At 42.0% G+C, this 24198-nt stretch overlaps 1 protein-coding gene across 1 annotated transcript in view; it reads left to right on the top strand.

The window, feature by feature from the left end:
- The first annotated feature begins 757 nt into the window (after window positions 1–757).
- The window catches only part of LOC140717355 (sortilin-like), a 55270-nt gene continuing 31829 nt past the window's right edge, over window positions 758–24198 (top strand). The window contains exons 1-5 of the mRNA XM_073030861.1: window positions 758–1004; window positions 12208–12267; window positions 13700–13773; window positions 15915–16017; window positions 20656–20820. Coding sequence (XP_072886962.1) covers window positions 834–1004; window positions 12208–12267; window positions 13700–13773; window positions 15915–16017; window positions 20656–20820 — 573 coding nt within the window. The 5' untranslated portion in view covers window positions 758–833. The remainder of the gene's footprint in view (window positions 1005–12207; window positions 12268–13699; window positions 13774–15914; window positions 16018–20655; window positions 20821–24198) is intronic.

Here is a 24198-nt window from a genome sequence, read left to right as displayed (position 1 = left end):
GAGTGTGTTATAGTGTCGTTGAACTGTTGTTGTACCACTGTGGTGAGTGTGTTACAGTGCTATTGAACTGTTGTACCACTGTGGAGAGTCTGCTACAGTGTTGTTGGAATGTTGTACCACTGTGAAGAGTGTGTTACGGTGTTGTTGACCTGTTGTACCACTGTGGAGTGTGTGTTAGAGTTGTTGAACTGTTGTTGTACCACTGTGAAGAGTGTGTTACGGTGTTGTTGACCTGTTGTACCACTGTGGAGAGTCTGTTACAGTGTTGTTGGAATGTTGTACCACTGTGGAGTGTGTGTTAGAGTTGTTGAACTGTTGTTGTACCACTGTGGAGAGTGTGTTACGGTGTTGTTGACCTGTTGTACCACTGTTGAGAGTGTGTAGAGTTGTTGACCTGTTGTTGTACCACTGTGGAGTGTGTTACGGTGTTGTTGACCTGTTGTACCACTGTGGGGAGTCTTACAGTGTTGTTGGAATGTTGTACCACTGTGGAGTGTGTGTTAGAGTTGTTGAACTGTTGTTGTACCACTGTGGAGAGTGTGTTACGGTGTTGTTGACCTGTTGTACCACTGTTGAGAGTGTGTAGAGTTGTTGACCTGTTGGTGTTGTTGAACGCTTGTTACATCACCGTGTTATTGGGTTGACGCTGCGGCACCCTGAACTGCAGACGTCCCAGTGCTGTCGCGTAATCGTATTGACGTGGGGTCCGCCAATCACCGGCGGCGCTGTGGGCGGGGCTCAGCCCATCTGGCGACTCCTTGGGCGAGGCGGAGACGAGGCTTTAAAGCGGCCGTGATGCCGGCTTGGTGCTGACGGTGCTGTGTGAGGTGAACATGTCCGAGGCGGCGGGGCCGCTGCTCCTCCTGCTGCTGCTGGCGGCGGCCGCCACTCCCGCCCTGGTCTCCGCCTCCCGATTGCCCCGCGTTGGCGTCAGCGAAGCCGCGGGGGTCTCCTGTCTGCAGGACCAGGCATTCCAGGACAAGCTGACCAAACACACGCACGAGGTGAGCGGGGGGTCCCGGGGGTCTGTGGGGTGTCCGGGGCGGTAGCGTCGAGGGGTGGGAGTCGGAGCGGAGGTTCCGCGGACGGGGATCTTGGAAGAGTGATATCTGGGGGTCCAGTCGATCAGGCTAGGGGACGGGGGAAATGGGTAAATACAGCAGGTGGTCCGGATGGGGTCTTGAAAGGAGGTTATTCGGGGCAATACGGCCTGGGAACAGGCGATCGGGGTGGGGGTTGTTTCGCAATTTGCTGTCTGCAGTCGCATTTAGTGTTATAGCTGATGCATCTGCTGTGACATCTCAGCTGACCAGGTCTGATTGAAGGGTGAGGCATTCGTTCCGCACTTGGCAAACCGGGGTTTTGTTGCGATGTTTCCCTGGGTGATCGTCCGCTGGTCTCATACTGTCCAGCTGTTTGCCAGGCCTAGGAGCAGACCCGATGGACCGAATTGCCTAATTCTACTCCTGAGTTTTATGGTCTAGTGGTCTCCAGCTCTGGCTCCTGTAAGAATTCCCTTCTCTTCCCCCACCCTATCAGATAAACACATTTTACATACCACAGCTTCAATTATCTCTGGTTAAGCCTTCACTTAGTTGACATCTCAATTGAGTCTATTGTGTTTTCTGCTCTTGCCCTCTCCTCCCACTCAGTAAAAAGATTAGTTTCATTTTGTTCTTGCATTGCACCCTACCGTTTACAGAACTTCCTCCATAATTATCTTGCCAGCACCAGGGACCATTCATTCCCCCTGACTAGTCTATCTCCACCAATGTCAACTCACAGCACTGCCCTATCAAAATACAAGAAAGGCAGCACCTGTTTCCTTTCTGTCACCAGGAGGACCCAACCAGCTTATGCAGGCACAGCAGTTCTTCCAATATAGTGTGTTAAACTCAGTGCTCAGGATGAGGCCACATCGACATCAGAGAAATCAAATGTGTGACTATTCTGTTCAGTTTGCAGGGGTGACTGAGAAGGTACAGAGGTCTTGGGTAACGCACCACCAGGTTCAGGAATAGTTATTATCGCTCAAACAACAGGCTTCTGAACCAGCAGTTACCTCAACACTGTACTAATACCACAACCTATGGACTCACTTTTAAGGACTCTACAAGCCCTGTTCTCCATATTATTTACTTATATTCTTTCTATAATTTCTGATTTTGCAGCTTGCTGTCTTTTGCACACTGGTTGTTTGTCAGTTTTTGTGTGTAGTCTTTCAATGATTCCTATTTCTTTGTTCTACTGTAAATGCTTGTAAGAAAATGAACGTCAGGGTAGTATATGGTGATGTATACGTATTTTGATAATAAATTTACTTTGAAATTGGTGGCCACTTTAACTCTCCATCCCTGTGTTTATGGCTTCTTGTGCCAATCCAGTGAAGTTGAACACAGGCCTGGGCCAGCGATCCATCTCCTGATAGAGTACGTCACAGCCTACAGGAACTTCAGATTCAAAGATTAAAAGGTTCAAAGTACTTTTATTATCAAAGTATGTATACAGAATACGACTCTCCCACAGGCAGCCATGAAACAGAAACACCTTGGAACTTGTTCAAGAAAACTTCAAATACCCAATGAGCGAGAAAAGAACAAATTGCACAAGCTGCAAAAAGCAAACGAATAACACATAGAATATCAAACATCAAGCCAGGAGTCCAGTAGTGTTCAGTTTAGTTCAGTTCAGCGTTGCGCAACTAGCCCTCTGCGGGCTACACGCAGAACCGTTCTTCACTGAAGAGCCCCAGTCCATATTGATCGCCCTGATCAAACCGCTCAAAAGCAGCAAAAAGAAAGAGTAACCAAAACCCAGAAATCCATCCACCATGAGCCTCAAAGTCCCCCAAAATGACTCCACAGCCTCGCTGATCAATCCTTCCGGCATACCCCAAGGCTCCTGGAGAGGGAGAGGAGGACCAGTCAAATGCAGGCGGAGTGCACCGAAAACCCACCCATCCTCAGCTCTCGTCCTCATCGACTTCAGCTGCTCAACACCTCAGTGGAGTCGATCATGGTGTCCAGGCCTCCAGGCTGCACACTCTGCTCCAAACCTCACCGAGCTCCCTTGGAGACAGCAAAGCACCAGATTGCTCAATCGGCCTGAAAACACACCATCAAAACTGCTTACGCATCCCAATCGCACACAGCCCAGTGACAAAACCATATTTGAAATAAGCAGTTTCGTAACCTCTCTTCAGGATATTACCATTGGTCACGTTGTTCGCTGGCGCTGTCTTCTTCAGATAGCCAACTTGTTCAGTTTTGTTGGAACTGACCAGTTTTGATGAAAATTTACAAGCCTATTACAGAAGGGTTGACTCTCTCAAGGTGTTGTCTGACCTGATAGGTAGCTCAGAGTTTATTTTCAGATGTCAAGCTAAAGCAGTGAAGTATGTCTCAAAGTTCCAGCAGTGACTTTGCCCTCTGCTGTGTCCTCTCAGCTCCAGACAGATGTGTCCAGGACCGTGAGCAACGCAGGGGATGAATATAATCCTAGATAGCATTGGGAATGTTTGTCTTAGTCACTTTTAATGTCTCCATTTTGTTGTAGAATTGTAAATTTGCAATAAACACTTTATAACAAAAAAAATAGCTAAGCTGTGATTAACAAACTGAGGTTAGCGTGACGTTATTACAGCTTGGGGCGTCGGAGTTCACAGTTTGATCCCGGCGTCCTCTGCAAGGAGACTCTATATTCACCCCATGGAATGCATGGATTTGCTCCAGGTCCTCTGGTTTTCTCACACAGTCCGAGGACGTACTGGGTAGGTTAATTGGTAAACAACCAATGTGCAAAACAAACTGTGCAAATAAAATACTGAGAGCACGAGTCCCTGAAAGTGAGTCTGTAGTTCGTGGAATCAGTTCCGTGTTGAGGTGAGTGAAGTTATCCATGATGGTTCAGGAGCCTGATGGTTGAAAGATAACAACTATTCTTGAAGCTGGTGACCTGCGAGGCTTCATCCTACCCTGATGCTATCTTGTCATATGAAACTCTTTGGAAGTGTAATGGCAGGCGCAACCTTATGTATTCTGTCTGTGTGACTGAACATCTGTTCGTTACCACATTTTTGGGCTGCTGGCTGTATGCCTTATTTCAGACATTGCATTAGTATCTGCACTTTTTTAAAAAAAACTGTTTACTTAAAAATGTTTCTGCTCTGTCAGGAATTATTTTTAAAAATTGGCATTGATTAACATTTGTGAAGTGATTTATATTGTCCTGAGGTTTGAAAAGTGTTCGAAAATTAATTCCATTCCTGAATTTCAGGAACTTTGAAGTTCAGCTTTGCACTCTCATTGCATCCGCTTTCTTTTGCCTGTCTTCTGGTTCCTTATCTTCTCAGTATCAGTTTGACGCCAATTATAGCATAAGCACAAGAAAGTCTGCAGATGCTGGAATTCTAAGCAACACACACAAACTGCTGGAGGAACTCAGCAGGTCAAGCAGCATCTAAATTGTCAACATTTCAGGCTGAGACCTGACGTAGTCCTGCAGAAGGTTCTCAGTCTGAAACATTGACTCTTTATTCCTTTCCATAGATGCTGCCTGTTGAACATTTCAGTTTTCTGCATACTGTATTTAAGTCCACCTTATCTATCAACAAAAATGGAGTACATACACAAGTATTGCCATTTAATCTTTAGGATACCCTTAACTTTTTTAAGCCACAAAGTTGCATCAGAATTTTTAAAAGTAAAAGGTTATTAATGAATTTATCACTCCTGTAATCCCATAAATACAGTTAAACTACTTTGTGAGCATCAGGGTTTGTGAACATACTGAGTAAAGAGTATTTTTATCCAACGCAACTCATGTTCTTAAAAATATCCTCCTAATCAATATAATTTCATAAACACCATGGGTGTAGAAGATTCTGAGTTTAATTGGTATGAAACTAGATGCTTTGATTTTAAGTAAGCATTTTGAATTTTCAGAAACTACTGTTATTGGAAATGTTCTGTCAAATTTGGTAACAGTTAAGATCATGAGATGTGTTTGTCAGATTATAACTTGGTGTGTATACTAAAATCCTCACTTCCTATATAACGAGTTTATACTGCTCAACATGTGGTTTCATTCTGTGGTCAGTAAGTGATGTAGGGGGTAGAATCTGTACTCTTTTTGAGGCCTGTGTATTTGTAGTGACAGGCATGTCGGAACAATTTATATTTGGAATCCTAAATATTTCGTGATTTGATCATTTTAATTTATTTTTGAAACAAGTGCTGTAGTTTCAAAAGCAGTCACAATTTATGAATTGCAGCTGTGAAAATGTGCAAGTTTTTTAAAGTAGGTGTTACCTGCATTCTTTAAAGTGTTTCTGCAGTTTTCAGTGTTTCTGCTGGTCCTTGTTCAGAACTGCCTTAAATTCATGTACGAGTCAAATTGCAACTTCAGGATTCTAATTTTATTTCAGACATTTCCTATGAGGGTAGGTTGAGTGAGCTGGGGCTTTTCTCTTTGGAGTGAAGGAGGATGAGAGGTGACTTGGTAGAGGTGTTTCAGATAAGAGACAAAAATTGAGTGGAGAACCAGAGGCTTTTTTCCCATGGCGGAAGTGGCTAATACGCGGGGGAGTAATTTTAAGGTGAGTGGAGGAAAGTATAGGAGGTAGTTTTTTTTTTACACAGAGTGATAGGTGCGTGGAATGTGCTGCCAGGATTGGTGGTAGAGGCAGATAACTTAGGGCGTTTAAGAAACTCTTAGATGGGCATATGTTTGATAGAAAAATACTTCACCGTGTACGAGGGAAGGGTTAGATTAATCCTGGAGCAGGTTGAAAGGGTGACACAACATTGTGGGCCAAAGTGCCTGTACTATGCTGTTATATGTTTTGTTTCCGACTGGAGCATCTCAATTTGTGTAGACGATTACTGTTTGTTATTTGGGCAGTATTTTTCCATAGATCATGTTGTTTTTATTTTTTCACTTGCATTGTTGATTTTTAATCCATTTCTACTGATTACCTGAGTTACTGGTGCATCATATCAGTTTGCTTTTCACCTTACTTTGTTGATACCTTGTTATGAAAAATCCAGTTCACTACAATTTTCCTCCTTGTCAAGCTTTATAAAATAATTACTGTGTAACCCACCTCTAATTGTTGGCTCATTCTGATTTGAATATAGCTCAGGTATCATTTTCTTTAGCATCTGCCATTAATTTGCAATTTAAAAAAATCAGGAGGCAGAATCTGTGGTTCCAATAGTTTGAAAGGCAAATTTATCCAAATTTATGGGTCAACATTTTTGTGGCTGATTGTTCCCTGTGAAAGGAGTGAAGACTAGTTACCTTAAAAATTGGACTTTGGGGGAGAGCTATTCCTTGAAATCCTTAATTAAACTCCCTTTGTAGTGCAGTCTTATTTTGTTTCAATCCCACCTGTTCAGGAACTGGAATTGTTTTGCTGAACTTTTAATTTTAGTATATAGTGGGGGTGAAGCCTTTGTAAAAATACGCAGAACCATCATCTGAGTTTTTGATAACTTGTATTTAAAATAAAATACTGCATTAGTAACACTTGAGCTTAAGTAATAATTCCATGAATGCCTTTTAGTCGTTGCTTAAAACATCTTCAAGGTTCTGAGTAAGTGCATAGTCAAGATCAAGTAATGAACCAAAACTTTACTTGGAATACTGTGTTCAGCTCGGGTCATCTCATTTTAGGAAGTTTGTGGAATCTTTAGAGAGGGTTCAGAAGGGATTTACCAGGGAAATGCCTGGATTGGTGAGCATGTCTTTTTTTGTAATTAAGTTTTTATTGAAGTTCATCATCAAACAAACATTTCCATAAGATGTATTTCAGATACTATACATATATATCATATATTCATATTTGCCACAGATCTCCATGTAATATTTATGTGGTATACACTTATAGAAAAGAGAGGAAAGAAAGAGCAAGAGGAGAAAACTCCAAGTAGGGAGTGATTTTTTAAAAAAATATACAACATATTCATTGATTTGTGAGAATAAAATCAGGCCTATGAGGCATTATGTAGTTAAATCATTTTTCCCAGTATGAATCAAATTGTTCCAGCTTATGATTAACAGATGCTGTTATCTTCTCCATTTTGTAAATGTCCATTGTAATTTCCATCCAGGCATGAGAATTGATTGACTTTGCTCTTTGGAGGAAAGGAGGATGAGAGGTCACTTGTTAAAACTGTACAAGATGACAAGATGTTGCGGCATGGTAGCATTACAGTACAAGTGACCCGGGTTCAATTCCTGCCGCTGCCTGTAAAGAGTTTGTACATTCTGCCCATCACCACATGGGTTTCCTCCCACAGTCCAAAGATTTCCCTGTTGGTAGGTTAATTGGTCAATGTAAATTGTCCATGATTAGGCTAAGGTTAAACTGGAAGACTGCTGGGTGACATGGCTCGAGGGACCGGAAGAGCTTATTCTGCACTATACCCGAATAAATAACGAAGAGCTATAGATTGAGTGGACAGCCAGAGACTTTCCCAGGGCAGAAATGGCTGTTACAAGGGGCATGATTTCAAGGTGATTGGAGGAAAGAGGAGGTAGGTTTGTACATAGAGTGGTGGGTGTTTGAATCACCCTGCTAAGGGTGGTGGTAGAGGCAGATACATTAGGGAGATTTAAGGTACTCTTAGATGGGCACATAGTAGAAAGAGAAATGGAGGCCTATGTGGGAGGGAAGGGTTAGATTGATCTTGGAGAAGGCTGAAGTGTCGACACAACGTTGTGGACTAGATGGCTTGTACTATGCTGTAATATTCTCTGTTCTAAAAGTGGAGCTTGTATTTAAGGTTTTGTGATTAGCTAGATACAATATGGAAACAGACCCTTTATCTCACTGAATCTGCACACAACCATCCAAGGTCCATTTACAGAAATCTCCATCTTCCCCTATATTTACACAATCTCTCTCCAGACTCCACCTCGCACCTACACACTTAACAAGTTACAGTGACCAGTTAATTTCCCAGCCAGGTCCTTTGTAACTTGCTATAAACAACGCAGCAATGGAAGTACCCAACATTCCAAGCCAATGACCTGTTTGAAACCCGCAGAGTCATTTTAGTTATGTCAGGTTTCAAGTTTTAAGTTTCTTTCTCTGTAGAAAAATATGCCACCATCTGTACAAATAAGCTGGAATATTCTTGGCTTGTAGCTTGCCTGTGTTCTCTGGTATTAGTTGCCATGGTAATATAGCCCCAAAACCCAGAACTTCCTCAATAGAATATAAATTGCCTTGTACACAATAAATTTATTTTTAAAGTTTGCAGTACATAAAATTAGTTGTATAGCTAATGTCACCTTGTCTTAGTGAATTTGCCTGTCTGCTACAAAAATAGCTTTTTATGGTGTTATCTGCATTTGGGTACAAAGGCATATGGTCTCAGCAGTTAAGCGATTAACTGCTGTACTGAAATAGTTCCATCTTCCTGTGTGATGTGCTACTCTGCCAAATAGTCTGAAATTGGGTCTTCACTTGATTCAGTGTTGGTGCTTTGCTGCTGTACAATGTGAACTACTACACTATAATCGTGCAGAACTTCTTGGATGGTTCTATAAATTCTATTCCCTTCTTTTACTCTTAGCTTGGGAGTAATAGACTTAAAATCAATTGAAAGCTGTTTTCAGATTTGAGTGAAGCCCAAGAGCCTTAATGTTTTGGTATCCCACACAAAACATATTTTGCCCAAGCATTACTGAGGCAATAGCTTTGTTTGTGTGGCAAACAGAAACTGTTGTCATGTGTTTAACTTTTTTTGCAAGACTAACTTTTCCACTGAAAAGACGGAATCCAATAGGAGAGGAGAGTGGACCATGGAAGAAAGGGAAAGAGGAGGGGACCCAGAGGGAGGTGATGGACGTGAGGAAAAGAGGGGTGACAGGGGAACCAGAATGGGGAGAAGGTTGGAGGGTACCCAGACGGAATATAAGGTATTGTTCCTCCCAACCTGAGTTCGGCCTCATAGTGTCAGTAGAGGAGGCCATGGACCAACATGTCAGAATGAGAATAGGAAGTCAAATTGAAATAGGTAGCCACTAGGAAATCCTGCCTTTTGCAGCGGATAGAGCGAATCTGCTTAACGAAGTGCTTCCCCAATCTACCTTGAGTGGCGGTGAGGAGCAGGTAAAGGGATAGATGTAGTGCTTGTCCCACTAAGTGCCAGGAGGGAGATCAGTGGAGAGGAAAGAGTCACTTTCAGTGATTGGTATTTCAGAAAAGTTGATGTAGGATTGTGTTCAGTCTGCAGTTTGTGAAATTTGGTGATAGAGCAACAAAATATATTTCTTCTCAGTGCATGTGATGTGAGCAATTAAGGTAGATGAGTTTTCCATCTAATTGACTGTTATAATGGTTCTGAATGATGCCTGATCTTTGGGGTGGGATAAAATTTTTCACAGCTCTTCCAGTTGCTGTCAAACATGACCAGCCAAGACTATCAACGGCTGCTGAATAGACCTTTACCCTCTCTCAGAAAATACCAGGCATCTGATCACCAGCTGTCAGCTAGCAACAACCATACTGATGTTCACCGTGCATTAAGAAAGTTCTTCCTAGCACACTCATTGAAAAGTTAAAATGTCATTGGCGTTAAAGTTCAAAGTAACTTTATTATCATATCACCATATGCACCCTTGAGATTCAGTTTCTTCTGGGCATTACAGGAAAATAAAGAAATACCACAGAGTTTATGAAACGCTATAGATAACAAAGACTGACATACATCCAATGTGCAAACCAGGATTAATCGTGCAAATAATAAATAAAAAAGAAAAATAATTCTGAGAACATAGGGAGTTTTTGAAAGCGAGTCTGTGGAATCAGTTCAGAGTTGAGGGGTGTGAAGTTATCCAGGCTGGTTCAGGAGTCTGATAGTTGAAGGATAATAACTTGCTGAACCTGGTGGTGTGGGACCTAAGGCTCCCGTACCTCCTGCCTGAACAAAGCATGGCCTGGATGGTGGATGCTGCTTCTCAGAATCAGGTTTATTATCACTGGCGTGTGTCGTGAAATTTGTTAACTTAGCAGCAGCAGTTCAATGCAATACATAATGTAAAAGAAAAAAAACACAAAATATAATAATAAATAAATAACAGTATATGTATATTGAATACCGTAGGTTAAATTATGCAAAAAAACAGAAATAATATATATTTAAAAAGTGAGGTCATGTCTAAGGGTTCAATGACCATTTAGGAATCGGATGGCAGAAGGGAAGAAGCTGTTCCTGAGTCGCTGAGTGTGTGCCTTCAGGCTTCTGTACCTCCTACCTGATGGTAACAGTGAGAAAAGGGCATGCCCTGGCTGCTGGAGGTCCTTAATAATGGACACTGCCTTTCTGAGACACCGCTGCTTGAAGATGTCCGGGGTTCTTTGTAGGCTAGTTCCCAAGATGGAGGTTCTCCTTGTAGATGACTACTCACAAAGACGGGCAAGCAACCAGTGTGCGAAAGAGGACAAACTGTGCAAAAAAAAAAGAATAATAATAAATAAATAATACCAAGTACATGTATTGTAGAGTTCTTGAAAGTGAGTCCATAGTTAGTGTTCAGTGTTGAGGTGAATGAAGTTATCCATTTAGATAGGAGCCTGATGGTTGTAGGATAACCTTAAGGCTCCTATACCTCCTACCCAATTGTATTAGCAATCATGGCTTGGATGATCCACTACTGTCACCACTACTTGCAGCCTTTTTCTCTAGAGATTTTTACCATCCCCTCAGATAAAGTTTAGATGGGATTTTGAGTGTGCTGTGACAGGCACTAGTTTGGATAATTATTTGTCATTTGCCACGCATCACATACTTCGAACATTAATACATTTTGTTGGCCAAGCACATTTTGCAACCATGGTTACTTCGTCCTTCTGCCATGCATAACCTTTAAGGGCAAATTTCCAAGTTGGACAAGCTAGCAAGGAGTTCCAGGTAAAATCTAGAAAGTTGGAAATATTTGAGGCAACCGGACATGTTCAGAAGTATCAAGGGTGGTGTTGGTGGCAGTTGTAACTGGTCAGTGGAAATGTTGAAACACAGGTGTATAAAGTTCATTTTCCCTCTCAAACCCATTCTCCTGCTTTCTGCCCATATCTTTTGAAGCCCTTACTAATCAAGGGGCTATCAAGCTCTGCTTTGAATATACAGTACCTAATGATTTAGCCTTCACACCCGTCTGTAGCAATGAATTTCACAGACTCAGTACCCTGTGGCTAAAGGAATTCTTTCTCACCTCTTTTCTAAAGGGATATCCTGCTATTCTGAGGCTGTGCCCTCTGATCCTAGACTCCCCCACTATTGGAAACATTCTGTCTAGATCCTCACTACCAAGTCCTTTCAATATTTCAATTTTACTATTCACTGTTGAGTTTCACTATTCAATATTGTAATGGTATTTATAAGAAAGAATGAGAGAACAGGCACATCCCTCTCCCCAACTCCTTGATCATTCTACCCTCCCCCCCCACTAGGGGTAATGTTAGTGTTCAATCAATCTTAATGTGCTATGCTGTACGACATAGGTGATCACAGTCTTCCCATGAGCATGATTGTTCTTGGTAAATCTTTCTATAGAAATGGCTTGCTGTTGCTCTCTTCTGGGCAGTGTCTTTACAAGACGGATGACCCCAGCCATTATCAATACTCTCAGAGATTGTCTGCCTGGCATCAGTGGTCACATAACCAGAACTTGTGAAACGCACCGGCTGCTCATTTTACCATCCACCACCTGCTCCCATGGCTTCACACAACCCAAATTGGGGGGGAGGCAGAGAAGGGGGGCCAAGGAGATGCCACACCTTGCTCAAGGGTGACCTGCAGGCTAGCAGAGGGAAGGAGCACCTTACACCTCCTTTGGTAGAGACATATCTCCACCCCACCACCCATAATGTTAGTGTAGCCAGTTAATTTACCAGACTCTGTAACTTTGGGGCATGGAAGGGAGCTGTAGCAATCCAGATGGTCACAGTGAGAATATGGAAACCTCGGGGAAAGTTATCTCTGTACTTGCTGCCTGACCTACTGAGTTCCTCCAGCATTTTGTTTGTGGTACACGAGAGCATGCAAACTCCATACAGCGCTGCAAGACAACTCTGAGACAGGTTAGCGGTGTTATGGGGTAGTGGCGGGAAGAACTCTGCCCTGTAGTAGATAAATTCAAATCAGGATATGACATATTTTTCTTTGCAATAAAAATGCTAAACACTTATTTTTGCAGTATCAGTTTGTGGACCTGAGTGGATCTGTGACATTGGCATGGGTTGGTGATGGAACTGGTGTAAGTATTATCTGAACTATGTTTTTCTTAGTTTTGTCTGTACATTTGTAACCTGAAATGTCAGCACCATGCTGAAACAAAGAGGTGGGCGGCTATTTTAAAGGAAACATTAAATGTTCTCTGGAGTCTGTACATACATCTTGTGGAATGTAAGATAAGCCTGGTCAAATTTGAGAAAACAAAAATGAGATTTAATCAGTTTTCAAGTTGACACTTTTATTATGGTCTTGGATGGCTGAAATTTTATGTGCATATTAAAGTAATCTTTTATTCAGCATGTTTTGAAAGAACTTTTCTATAATGAATTTGTTTGTCCACATATTACATAAGACAAATTTAATCCATATCTCAAATTTAGGGGAGTGATTTGTGAATGCTTTTGAGGTAAGTAAAAGCCAACCTGCCTTTTTGCCATTTGGGTTACAGAAATTTGTAAACACTTTAAACCACTTTTTCTGTAATTCTGTTTACATTGTAATACGTGATTATGTTTATGTACTTATACCCATTTTATTCCATATCTGTACTTCAACTTCTAAGTTTATTTTTATAATTATAATTGTTTTTGTTGCAAGTTGCACCAACATATTACAACAAATTTCTAATACATCCAAATGTATATGCTGAATAAAGTTGATCTTTGATCCTTGGCAATATTGTTAAAGATCTTCCTCACAGTCTGCTGGTATGGGAAATGTATTGCACTGGCTGCTGCAGAGGTGGCCGAACAGAATTCGTGAATGTGTGTCATGTTTTGACCATCAGATAATTTTCTTTTGACTGTGAATTGCAAATAGTGACACATACAAAATGTGTAAAGTTTTTTAAAGTAAAGCGTGGATGTCTTCCTCACATTGTAGTAAGAAATTTTGTTATCATGTTTGTTTTATTTGGTGGAATAAATTTCATAAATGACAACTATCAGCTCTGAGAAAGAGAAGTTTGACTAGGTCTGTTTAACTTTTTCTTGAATGCTCATCTGGTATTTTTATTTATTATTTATTTACATACCGTGTGGAGCAGGCCCTCCGGCCCTTCGAGCTGTGCTGCCCAACAATCTCCCAATTTAATTGTAGCCTATTCACGGGACAATTTGCAATGACCAATTAACTTGCCAACCAGTTCGTCTTTGGACTGTGGGAGGAAAGCAGAGTACCCAGAGAAACTCGCGGGGTCACAGGGAGAACATACAAACTCCTTACAGGCAGTGGCAGGAATTGAACCTGGGTCACTGGCACTATAAAGCTTTATGCTGACCATTACTCTGCTATGCTGCTGTGATTACTGACCTATTGGCCATAAATCAAAAACTAGAAAATGGAAGTTGAGTTGGACAGCTTTTTTTTCACATCTTCTATGAATGTAAATATTTTCCTTTTGGAGTGCAAACTGTTTTGGTCATGTGATTACATGTATTTTTTTTCACTTACAGGTTCTCTTGGCATTGACAACTTTCCAGTTGCCATTGTTGGGCAAACACTTTGGACAATCACAGTTGTACAGAAGGTAGCATGTATAAAACTTTCAGTGTCTTTTGAAATGGAAATTTGAGACAGCCGATGATGTTACATTAATGAGTTTGAACTTGTAGGTTTAGAGAATAATGAATCCCATTGCAGAAAAGAATTTGAGGTGATTAATAGACCATGCTGTAGTTAGGGATGTCTGAAAAATAAATTTATTTTAAAGTAAGGAATAGCAGTGACAGCTGTCTCACTTAGAGCTTGCTGCATGTCTGAGCTTTCGTTCATTTGTGCAGAGTGGTATGACGTGGACAATCATGGCCTTTCCACGACCATGATTGTTCTTGGGAAATTTTTCTACAGGATAGATAGATAGATAGATAGATACTTTATTCATCCCCATGGGGAAATTCAACTTTTTTTCCAATGTCCCATACACTTGTTGTAGCAAAACTAATTACATACAATACTTAACTCAGTAAAAAATATGATATGCATCTAAATCACTATCTCAAAAAGCATTAATAATAGCTATTAAAAAGTTCTTAAGTCCTGGCGGTAGAATTGTAAAGCCTAATGGCATTGGGGAGTATTGACCTCTTCATCCTGTCTGAGGAGCATTGCATCGATAGTAACCTGTCGCTGAAACTGCTTCTCTGTCTCTGGATGGTGCTATGTAGAGGATGTTCAGAGTTTTCCATAATTGACCGTAGCCTACTCAGCGCCCTTCGCTCAGCTACCGATGTTAAACTCTCCAGTACTTTGCCCACGACAGAGCCCGCCTTCCTTACCAGCTTATTAAGACGTGAGGCGTCCCTCTTCTTAATGCTTCCTCCCCAACACGCCAAACAACGGAGTGGTTTGCATTGCCTTCTGGGCAGTGTCTTTACAAGATGAGTGACCCCAGCTATTATCAATACTCTTCAGAGATTGCCTGGCGTCAGTGGTCGTATAACCAGGACCTGATATGAACCGGCTGTTGATATGTCCATCCATCACCTGCTTCCAAGGCTTCACGTGACCCTGATCAGCGGGGTGGGGGATGCTAAGCAGGTGCTACATCTTACCCAGGGGTAACCAATGGGCTAGCAGAAGGAAGGAGTGCTTCATAACCCCTTTTTAGAGACCTATGTCCACCCTGCCTCTGTAATAAACCAATTTACCAATATACTGGTAATCTTTCCTTTTCCCTCCATCCTGATGCAGGGTCTTGACCTGAAGCATCAACTTACAGCATTTGTGTCCACTGATGCTGCTTGAGCCTCTGATGTCTTCTAGTATTATGTATCAGATTCTGCCTTTTGCCAATTCTTGTCTTCATGCTCTACCTGTATATTTGCCTCATGAACTAATACACTGAGCCCTTTGTACACCAACATTTGCAAATCTCTCAGTATTTAAAGAATTTTTGTTCTCTTGAATGTGGTCCCACAGAATACATTTGCTGCCTTCCTGCACTCATTCTGTCTGTACCTCTTTGCAAGTTCTCATACCTTATTTTTCACCTAGCTTTGCATCAGTTGCAGACTTGTATAGTACATGTTTTTACCCAAGCAATTAATACAAATAGCAAACAGCGTAATAAAGGCCAACATGTTCATTTGGCCTCAGATTCACTATATATACCTCAAGTGAGTGAATTAGGCTATTTGGCCCATCTAGTCCACTTTGCCAGTTCATCTTGACTGATTTATTTTGCCTCTTAATCCCATTCTTCTGCCTTCTCCCAGTAACCCTTGATGACCCAACTAATCAAGAATCTATTAACATCTGCTTTAAACGTATCCAATAAGTTGGCCTCCGCAGTTTTCTGTGGCAATGAATTCCACAGATACATCACCTTCTGGCTAAAGAAATTCCTCCTGTTCTCTGTTCTGAGGGACTTTCTTGTAATCTGAAGCTGTGCCCGCTGGTCCTAGACTCCCCCACTATAGGAAACATCACCTCCATGTCCAGTAGGCATTTCAATATTCAATAGGTTTCAACGAGATCCTAAACTCCAGCAAGTACAGGCCCAGAGCTCCTCATACATTAACGCTTTCATTCCCAGGATCATTCTCGTGAACCTCGTCTGGACTCTCCAATGCCAGCACATCCTTTCTTAGATAAGGGGCCCATGATACTCGGCACTTTCAAATATTGTTTAATTATTCTGGGCTTTATTGTATTTTACTTTTCTTTCAGTGATAATTATGGGAAGACTTACTCTGATATTACAAAACTCATCAATAATACATTCATTCGTACTGAATTTGGAATTGCTATTGGTCCTGACAACTCTGGAAAGGTAAATCATATTTGATTGCTAGATCTGTTCAAATGATATAATGCTACTTTCTATTGTTTTTAAAGTGTTCTTACATTTTATTGATTTTGGACCTCCTGCTGTAGTCAAAGTTAGGATTGACAGCCCTGGATTACTGTGTTGCATCATGTTAACCTGCAGGTGTCGTCCATTCTGCGTAGTCAGCACTGGTATGCCATGCTCATATCTGTGAAATTGATCACTTTGGGCTGCTATGCATGAAAACAAGAACAGTCAGGAGGGGAAACAGTTTCTTCCTTCAGATTATTAAGCTTGTGAACTCCTTGTGGCATCACATTCAAAGTGTCACTGGTTAATCTGTTATGTACCTTACAATATTTAATTTATGTGTTTTAGTTTGTTTATTTATTTGTGATCCATCTGTAGATTTCATCCTTATTTTCATAAGTTAATATGTGTTATGTATGCTGCAGTGCTTTATTCCCTGCTTCGGAGAAGCTTTGTCTCGTTTATATGCATGTCTATCGTTCTATGATAATAAACTTGACCATGTTCAGGGTATGGAAAAACTTGATCAGGCACATATGGGCAGCTTAATCAATACAAGAGGACTTTTAAAAGTAGGAAATTATTTTTAATAACTGGACTATGAAATAAGACTTTTTTACTGTATGGTGTTTATGGACTACAAGATAAATATCAACAAAAGAATATGAATCAGGTTTAATAGCACTGATAAATATCGTGAAATTTGTTGATTTGCAGCAGCAGTACAGTGCTTTACATAGAAAGCTAATTACAGTAATATATTATTAGGAGATCTCATTGAAACCCATCAAATATTGAAAGGCCTAGATAGAGTGGACATGGAGAAAATGTTTCCTTTAGTAGGAGATTCTAGGAATAGAGGGTACAGCCTCAGCGAAACATTTATTTAGAACTGAAATGAGGAGGAATTTCTTCGGTCAGAGGGTGATGAATCTGTCAAGTTCATTGAATGAGCAGCTGTGTAGGCCAAATCATTGATTATATATAAAGCAGAGGTTGATAATTTTTTGATTAGTCAAGGTGTAAAAGGTTACAAGGAGAATGGGGGGGGGGTTTGAGAGAAATAATAAATCAGCAATGATGGAATTGGAACAGACTTGATGAACCGAATGGCCTAATTATGCTCCAGTGCATAAGTATACATATTCTAGTGGTGGTGGGGAAGAAGCTGTTTCAAAATACACCAGGTCTTTTTGTTTTTCTTTAAGCCCATCACCCCTACTGGGACATTGGCTGTTGATAGCGGCTTGCCAGAATCCTCAAGGTCTTTGGAACCTCTGCTGGCATTTCTGTAGCTCTGTGTTTTACAGATTGGGGTTGCTAGCTCCGTTCCCAACTTTCATCCTTTCACAGCCAGGCTTGGGACTGTCCATGGCGGAGTTCAGGTAGTTAGAAGTAGCAAATAAAATGTTGGGACAGTCAGCAGGTTGGATAGTAGGGTAGGTAAACTAGGAAAGTTACAGCTGGAGAGCCTGCATTAAAACTGAACAGCTAAGGTTTTATCTGAAGTTGTTCAGATAAGTTTTGATTTCCAAGGATTTGAACTGTGCTTGGATGCAAGATGAGCTTCTGTTTCATGAGTGTGCTTTGCACCTGTTGCAAATATATCAGAGGCGAAGGGCAGAAAGAAGTCAACATGATAGCTGAAGTCAGAAGAAGTGACTGGCAAATGAAAATTTGCTCTCCCATTTGATGTTGAAAGCAGGCACCCAATTCTGCCTTTCTGCTGTGGAAAGGAAGCCATGTTCTCAGTAGCAAATGGGATACCCTAAATTGGGTGGGGGGGAGGGTGCAGATACACTTTGGGTGACAGTGTGGAGATGCGTCTCTACCAAAGATGGTGTAAGGTGCTTGTTCCCTGCTGCAGGTCCCCCTTGGGCATGGTGTAGTACCTGCTTAGCCTCGCAACACACACAAAAGGCTGGAGGAACTCAGTCAGCCAGGCAACATCTGTGGAAAAGAGTACATAGTTGACGTTTTGGACTGAGACCTTTTCATCAGGACTGGAAAAAAGAAGTCAGAGCAAGGAGGTGGGGGGAGGTAAACGATAGGTGAAACTGGGAGGGAGCGAAGTAAAGAACTGGGAAGTTGATAGGTGAAAAGGGCTGGATAAGGGAAATTTGATAAGAGAGGGTAGAAGACCATGAAAGAAAGAGAAGGTGGAGGAGCACCAGAGGGAGTTGATGGGCAGGTAAAGAGATAAGGTGTGAGAGAGAAATGGGAGTGGGGGAATGGTGAGGAGGTGGCAAGATGACCCCAACAGACTCACAGGTGAAATGTAGCCTCCAGCCTGATGACATGAACATCAATTTCTCAAGCTTCTGATAATTGCTTCCCCCCTCTCCCCCCCCCCCCCCCCCCAGCATCACAGTGTTGTGATGGTGAATAAATTAGGATTTCGTTTGGGTTTATATCTGCCTCTCGGAGTTAAATGGATTTGAAATGTCTTCATAAAGATGTCCAAATTTGCTCTTATAAATTTGTGGCTATTCATTCCATTTCATCTGCATGTGAAGTAATAATGTATGTCTAGAGGTACATGGTTAGTAGTGTTCCATGGGATCTGCAGTAAGACCACTACAGTTTGTCTGATAAATTATAAATAACCTGGATAAAAATATTAATCTGGATTAGTAAATTTGCAGATGATACAAAAATAACAGTGAATATGTTTAGAGAAATCTTGGGGTCCAAGTCATAGCTTGCTGAACGTGACTGCACGGGTTAGTAGTGGTAAATAAGGCATGTGGCACGCTTGCCTTTATTGGTTGAGGAATTGAGTTCATGAAGTTGCAAAGTTGTTAGCAGTTATATAAAAACTTTTGTTAGGCCACATCTGTAGTATCACCCCATTATAGAAAAGATGCAGATGCTTTGAAAGGGGTATCTTTTTCCCTGGGGGTTGAAATGTCTAGCACTTGAGGGCATATATTTTAAGCTGGGGGGGTTAAGTTCAAAGGAGACATGAGGGTCAGTTTTGGTTTACACTGTGGGGTATCTGGAATGGTCTAGCAAGGTTTTAAGTGGAGGCAAATATGGTAGAAGCATTGAAACTGTTCTTAGATAGGCACATAATGTGTAGCGAATGGAGGGGTATGGATATTGTGTAGCCAAAAGGGATTAGTTTAGGCATTTCACACAAAATGATGGTGGAACGCAGCAGGCCAGGCAGCATCTATGGGGAGAAGCACTGTCGACGTTTCAAGCCGAGACCCTTCGTCAGTCTCCTCCTCCCACCTTTTAAATCTACTCCATCTATTTTTCACCAGTCCTGCCGAGGGGTTTTGGCCCAAAACATTGACTGTACTTTTTTCCATAGATGCTGCCTGGCCTGCTGAGTTCCTCCAGCATTTTGTGTGTGTTGCTCAGTACAGTATAGGCCCTTTAGCCCACAATGATTTCCAGCATCTGCAGATTTTCTCTTGTTTATGATGGGCCAAAGGGTCTGTTGGGTGCTGTTCTGTTATCAGAGCTCAGTAATACCATACAAAAACAGATCTTCTCACCAATTGACTCTGCACTGATGATAAAATCTGATTTTTGCTAATACTTCATTGGAGTTCCCATAGACCCTTACCATTAACCAAGGGATTCGTGGGCCTATGTTGATACCATTTTATTTTCTTCTCGGCCCATAAGCTGCCCCAAGGTTCTCCCATTCATGGACACACACTAGGCAGTTACCACCAGCCTGCACACTTTTGGGAGCACTGGTCACGAGGATAATGTGTGCATTCCACAGTGACGGCACCAGATGGGGCAGCAGTTTTAGCTGTGACACTGTAATATTCTGGACAGCATTGACAAACAGCTTGAGACCTTACTCTGTATTTTAAATGTGTAACCCCCTGGGTCGCCTCAGGCTCGCTCAGCTCGTTCTTGTCTAGGGGGAGCAGCCTTTGGCTCCGCCAAACTGGGTAATCAGCTGGTGTGGATGCTGTGTGATGTCCCGCCTCGCCAAAGAACAGACAGTACACCATATGCGATTAAATGAGTACAATTTATAAAGATTACTATAACTAAGTGATTAATAACGATACAGTATATATGGAGGAAAAGAAAATAAAGAAAAGGCGCCAAACTTATCAAAGTCCAAACCACTTCGTGCACAACCGTTGGAGCTCAATTCCTGGAGTCTTCTGGCCACCATTCGATCCCCTCCGAACTCCTCGACTCGCAGCTCAGGACCACCCGAAGTGATCAACCAGACACATCTATCTTCGTCTCCTCTTCTCGGGGTACCTCCTAGCCTCGGACCCCCGCTTGGGGTCTGTTCCTCGCCCAGTTTACAGCATCGTGTCCTCTCTCTCTCAGCCCCTCACACCGATCTCCCCAAAAGCCCACCAACAATAGCTCACAGACTCAGAAGAAAGAACAACATTAATCCCAATTGGTTTACAAAGGAATACAATTCTCGTTATCAGTAAATTTTAACCCAAACAAGCTTCCAGCACTCTCTCGCAACAAAGAAGCATTCCTACTTTTAACAAAACAAAGAAGCCATTTTGAATAACATACACAGTAACAAAGGAAAAGAAGAAACCCCCTTTACAAATGGAATTTTAGCTGTGGATTTTAAAATATTGATTGTTGTTTTTCCCTTTTTTTTAGGTGATCCTTACTGCTGATGTTTCTGGAAGGAGTAATGGTGGCAGAATATTTAGATCAAGTGATCTTGGAAAGAATTTTGTCGCCACAAACCTTCCTTTCCATCCACTATTGCAAATCCTTTATCATTCAGAGAATTCGGAACATCTTTTGGCATTAAGCGTGGATGTAAGTACGTCAGAGAAAAAATACTAGTTGATTTTTGGGAAATACAAAATGATCTGTTTGTGCCATTTTTAGCCTTCTGCAATTAGTTTTGTCATAATAATCAGCATCTTTTGATTTGACACATTCATGGCTTTCTAGAATCAGTGTCATCGTGTATTATTAAAAAATCAAGATTAGTTGTCGAAACACAGTAACATGTTTTGCTTTATGTCAATGACTAACACAGGCTAAAGATGTGCTGGAACAACTGCAAACTGTTACACTATCCACTACACCACTGTGCCACCCTCTGGCCCAAGGTATTTTATTCCACCACACTTTCCCTTGCACTATCGTCCCTTCTGTCAGTCTTATCAAAGTACATCTTTTCACCTTTTGAAATTCATTCACCTAATAGGTAAATGAGTTTCTCTCTGCTTAGCATTTGTATAATTCTCTTTCTGAAGGATGAGACATCAGACCTCTGTTTAAATAGAAACATAGAAAACCTACAGCACAATACAGGCCCTTCGGCCCACAAAGCTTGCTGTGCATGTCCTTACCTAAGAAATTACCTGGGGTTACCCATAGCCCTCTATTTTTCTAGCTCCATGTACCTGTCCAGGAGTCTCTTAAAAGACCCTATCATATCCGCCTCCACCACTGTCGCCAGCTCCCCATTCCACGCACTCACCACACTCTGTGTATTAAAAAAAACTTACCCCTGATCCTTTGTACCTACTTCCAAGCACTTTAAACCTGTGCCCTCTTGCGCTAGCCATTTCAGCTCTGGGAAAAAGCCTCTGACTATCCACAAGATCAATGCCTCTCATCATCTTATACACCTCTATCAGGTCACCTCTCATCCTCCATCATTCCAATGAAAAGAGGCCCAGTTTACTCAACCTGTTCTCATAAGGCATGCTCCCCAATCCAGGCAACATCCTTGTAAATCTCCTCTGCACCCTTTCTATGGCTTCCACATCCTTCCTATAGTGAGGCAACCAGAAATGAGCACAGTACTCCCAGTGGGGTCTGACCAGGGTCCTAAACAGCTGCAACATTACTTCTCGGCTCCTAAACTCAAACCCATGGTTGATGAAGGCCAATGCACCATATGCTTTCTTAACCATAGAGTCAACCTGCACAGCTGCTTTGAGTGTCCTATGGACCCGAACCCCAAGATCCCTCTGATGCTCCACACTGCCAAGAGTCTTACCATTAATACTATATTCTGTCGTCATATTTGACCTACCAAAATGAACCACCTCACACTTATCTGGGTTGAACTCCATCACCAACTTCTTACCCCATTTTTGCATCTTATCTATGTCCCGCTGTAACCTCTGACAGCCCTCCACACTATCCACAACACCTCCAACCTTTGTGAATCAGCAAATTTACTAACCCATCCCTCCACTTCTTCATCCAGGTAATTTTTAAAATTCACGAAGAGTAGGGGTCCCAGATCAGATCCCTGAGGCACACCACTGGTGACTGAGCTCCATGCAGAATATGACCCGTCTGCAGCCACTCTTTGCCTTCTGTGGGCAAGCCAGTCCTGGATCCACAAAGCAATGTCCCCTTGGATCCCATGCCTCCTTATTTTCTCAATAAGCCTTGTATGGGGTACCTTGTCAAATGCTTTGCTGAAATCCATATACACTACATTTACAGCTCTTCCTTCATCAATGTGTTTCGTCACATCCTCAAAAAAAATTCAATCAGGCTCGTAAGGCATGACTTGCCTTTCACAAAGCCATGCTGACTATTCCTAATCATATTATCCCTCTCCAAATGTTTGTAAATCCTGCTTCTCAGGATCTTCTTCATCAACACCAACCACTGAGGTAAGACTCACTGGTGTATAAGTTCCTGGGCTATCTCTACTCGCTTTCTTGAATAAAGGAACAACATCCGCAGCCCTCCAATCCTCCGGAGCTTCTCCTGTCCCCATTGATGATGCAAAGATCATCGCCAGAGGCTCAGCAAACTCCTCCCTCACCTCCCACAGTAGCTTGGGGTACATCTCAGCTGATCCCAGTGACTTATCCAACTTGATGCTTTCCATAAGCTCCTGCACATCCTCTTTCTTAATATCTACATGCTCAAGCATTTCAGTCCACTGTAAGTTATCCCTACAATTGCCAAAATCCTTTTCTGTAGTGAATACTGAAGCAAAGTACTCATCAAGTACCTCTGCTATCTCTGGCGGTTCCATACGCACTTTATCACTGTCATACTTGATTGGTCCTATTCTCTCATATCTTAATCCTCTTGCTCTTAACATACTTGTAGAATTCTTTGGGGTTTTCCGTAATCCTGTTGGCCAAGGCCTTCTCATGGCTCCTTCTGGCTCTCCTAATTTCTTTTTTGAGTTCCTTCCTGCCAGCCTTATAATCTTCTAGCTCTCTATCATTACCTAGCCTTTTGAACCTTTCGTAAGCTTTCTTTTCTTCTTGACTAGATTTACACCAGCCTTTGTACATCACGGTTCCTGTACCCTACCATCCTTTCCCTGTCTCATTGGAATGTAGCTATGCAGAACTCCACGCAAATATGCCCTGAACATTTGCCACATTTCTTCCTTACATTTTCCTGAGGACATGTGTTTCCAATTTATGCTTCCAAGTTCCTGCCTGATAGCTTTATATTTCCCCTTACTCCAATTAAACTAACTTGTCTGTTCCTATCCCTCTCCAATGCTTTGGTAAAGGAGATAGAGTTGTGATCACTATCTCCAAAATGCTCTCCCACTGAGAGATCTGACACCTGGCCAGGTTCATTTCCCAATACCAGATCACGTACAGCCCCTCCTCTTGTAGGCTTATCTACGTATTGTATCAAGAAACCTTCTTGAACACACCTAACAAACTCCACCCCATTTAAACTCCTCGCTCTAGGGAGGTGCCAATCGATATTTGGGAAATTAAAATCTCCCACCACGACAACTCTGTTATTATTACACCTTTCCAGAATCTGTCTCCCTATCTGCTCCTTGATGTCCCTGTTACTATTGGGTGGTCTATAAAAAACACCCGCTAGAGTTATTGACCCCTTCTTCTTCCTAACTTCCACCCACAGAGAGTCTGTAGACAATCCCTCCATGTATTCCTCCTTTTCTATGACCATGACACTATCTCTGATCAACAGTGCCATGCCCCCACCTCTTTTGCCTCTCTCCCTGTACTTTCTGAAACATCTAAAGCCTGGCACTTGAAGTAACAATTCCTCCCCCTGAGCCATCCAAGTCTGTAATGACCATAACATCATAGCTCCAAGTACTGATCCATGCTCTAAGCTTATCTGCTTTGTTCACAACACTCCTTGCATTAAAATAGACACATCGCGAACTATTGGTCTGAGCGCGTCCCTTCTCGATCACCTGCCTATCCTCCC

Source organism: Hemitrygon akajei, chromosome 27 (assembly GCF_048418815.1).
Source record: "Hemitrygon akajei chromosome 27, sHemAka1.3, whole genome shotgun sequence".
Classification (NCBI taxonomy): Eukaryota; Metazoa; Chordata; class Chondrichthyes; order Myliobatiformes; family Dasyatidae; genus Hemitrygon; species Hemitrygon akajei.
The sequence above is the reverse complement of the archived record's forward strand: the minus strand, read 5'-3'. Positions and strand labels throughout refer to the sequence as shown.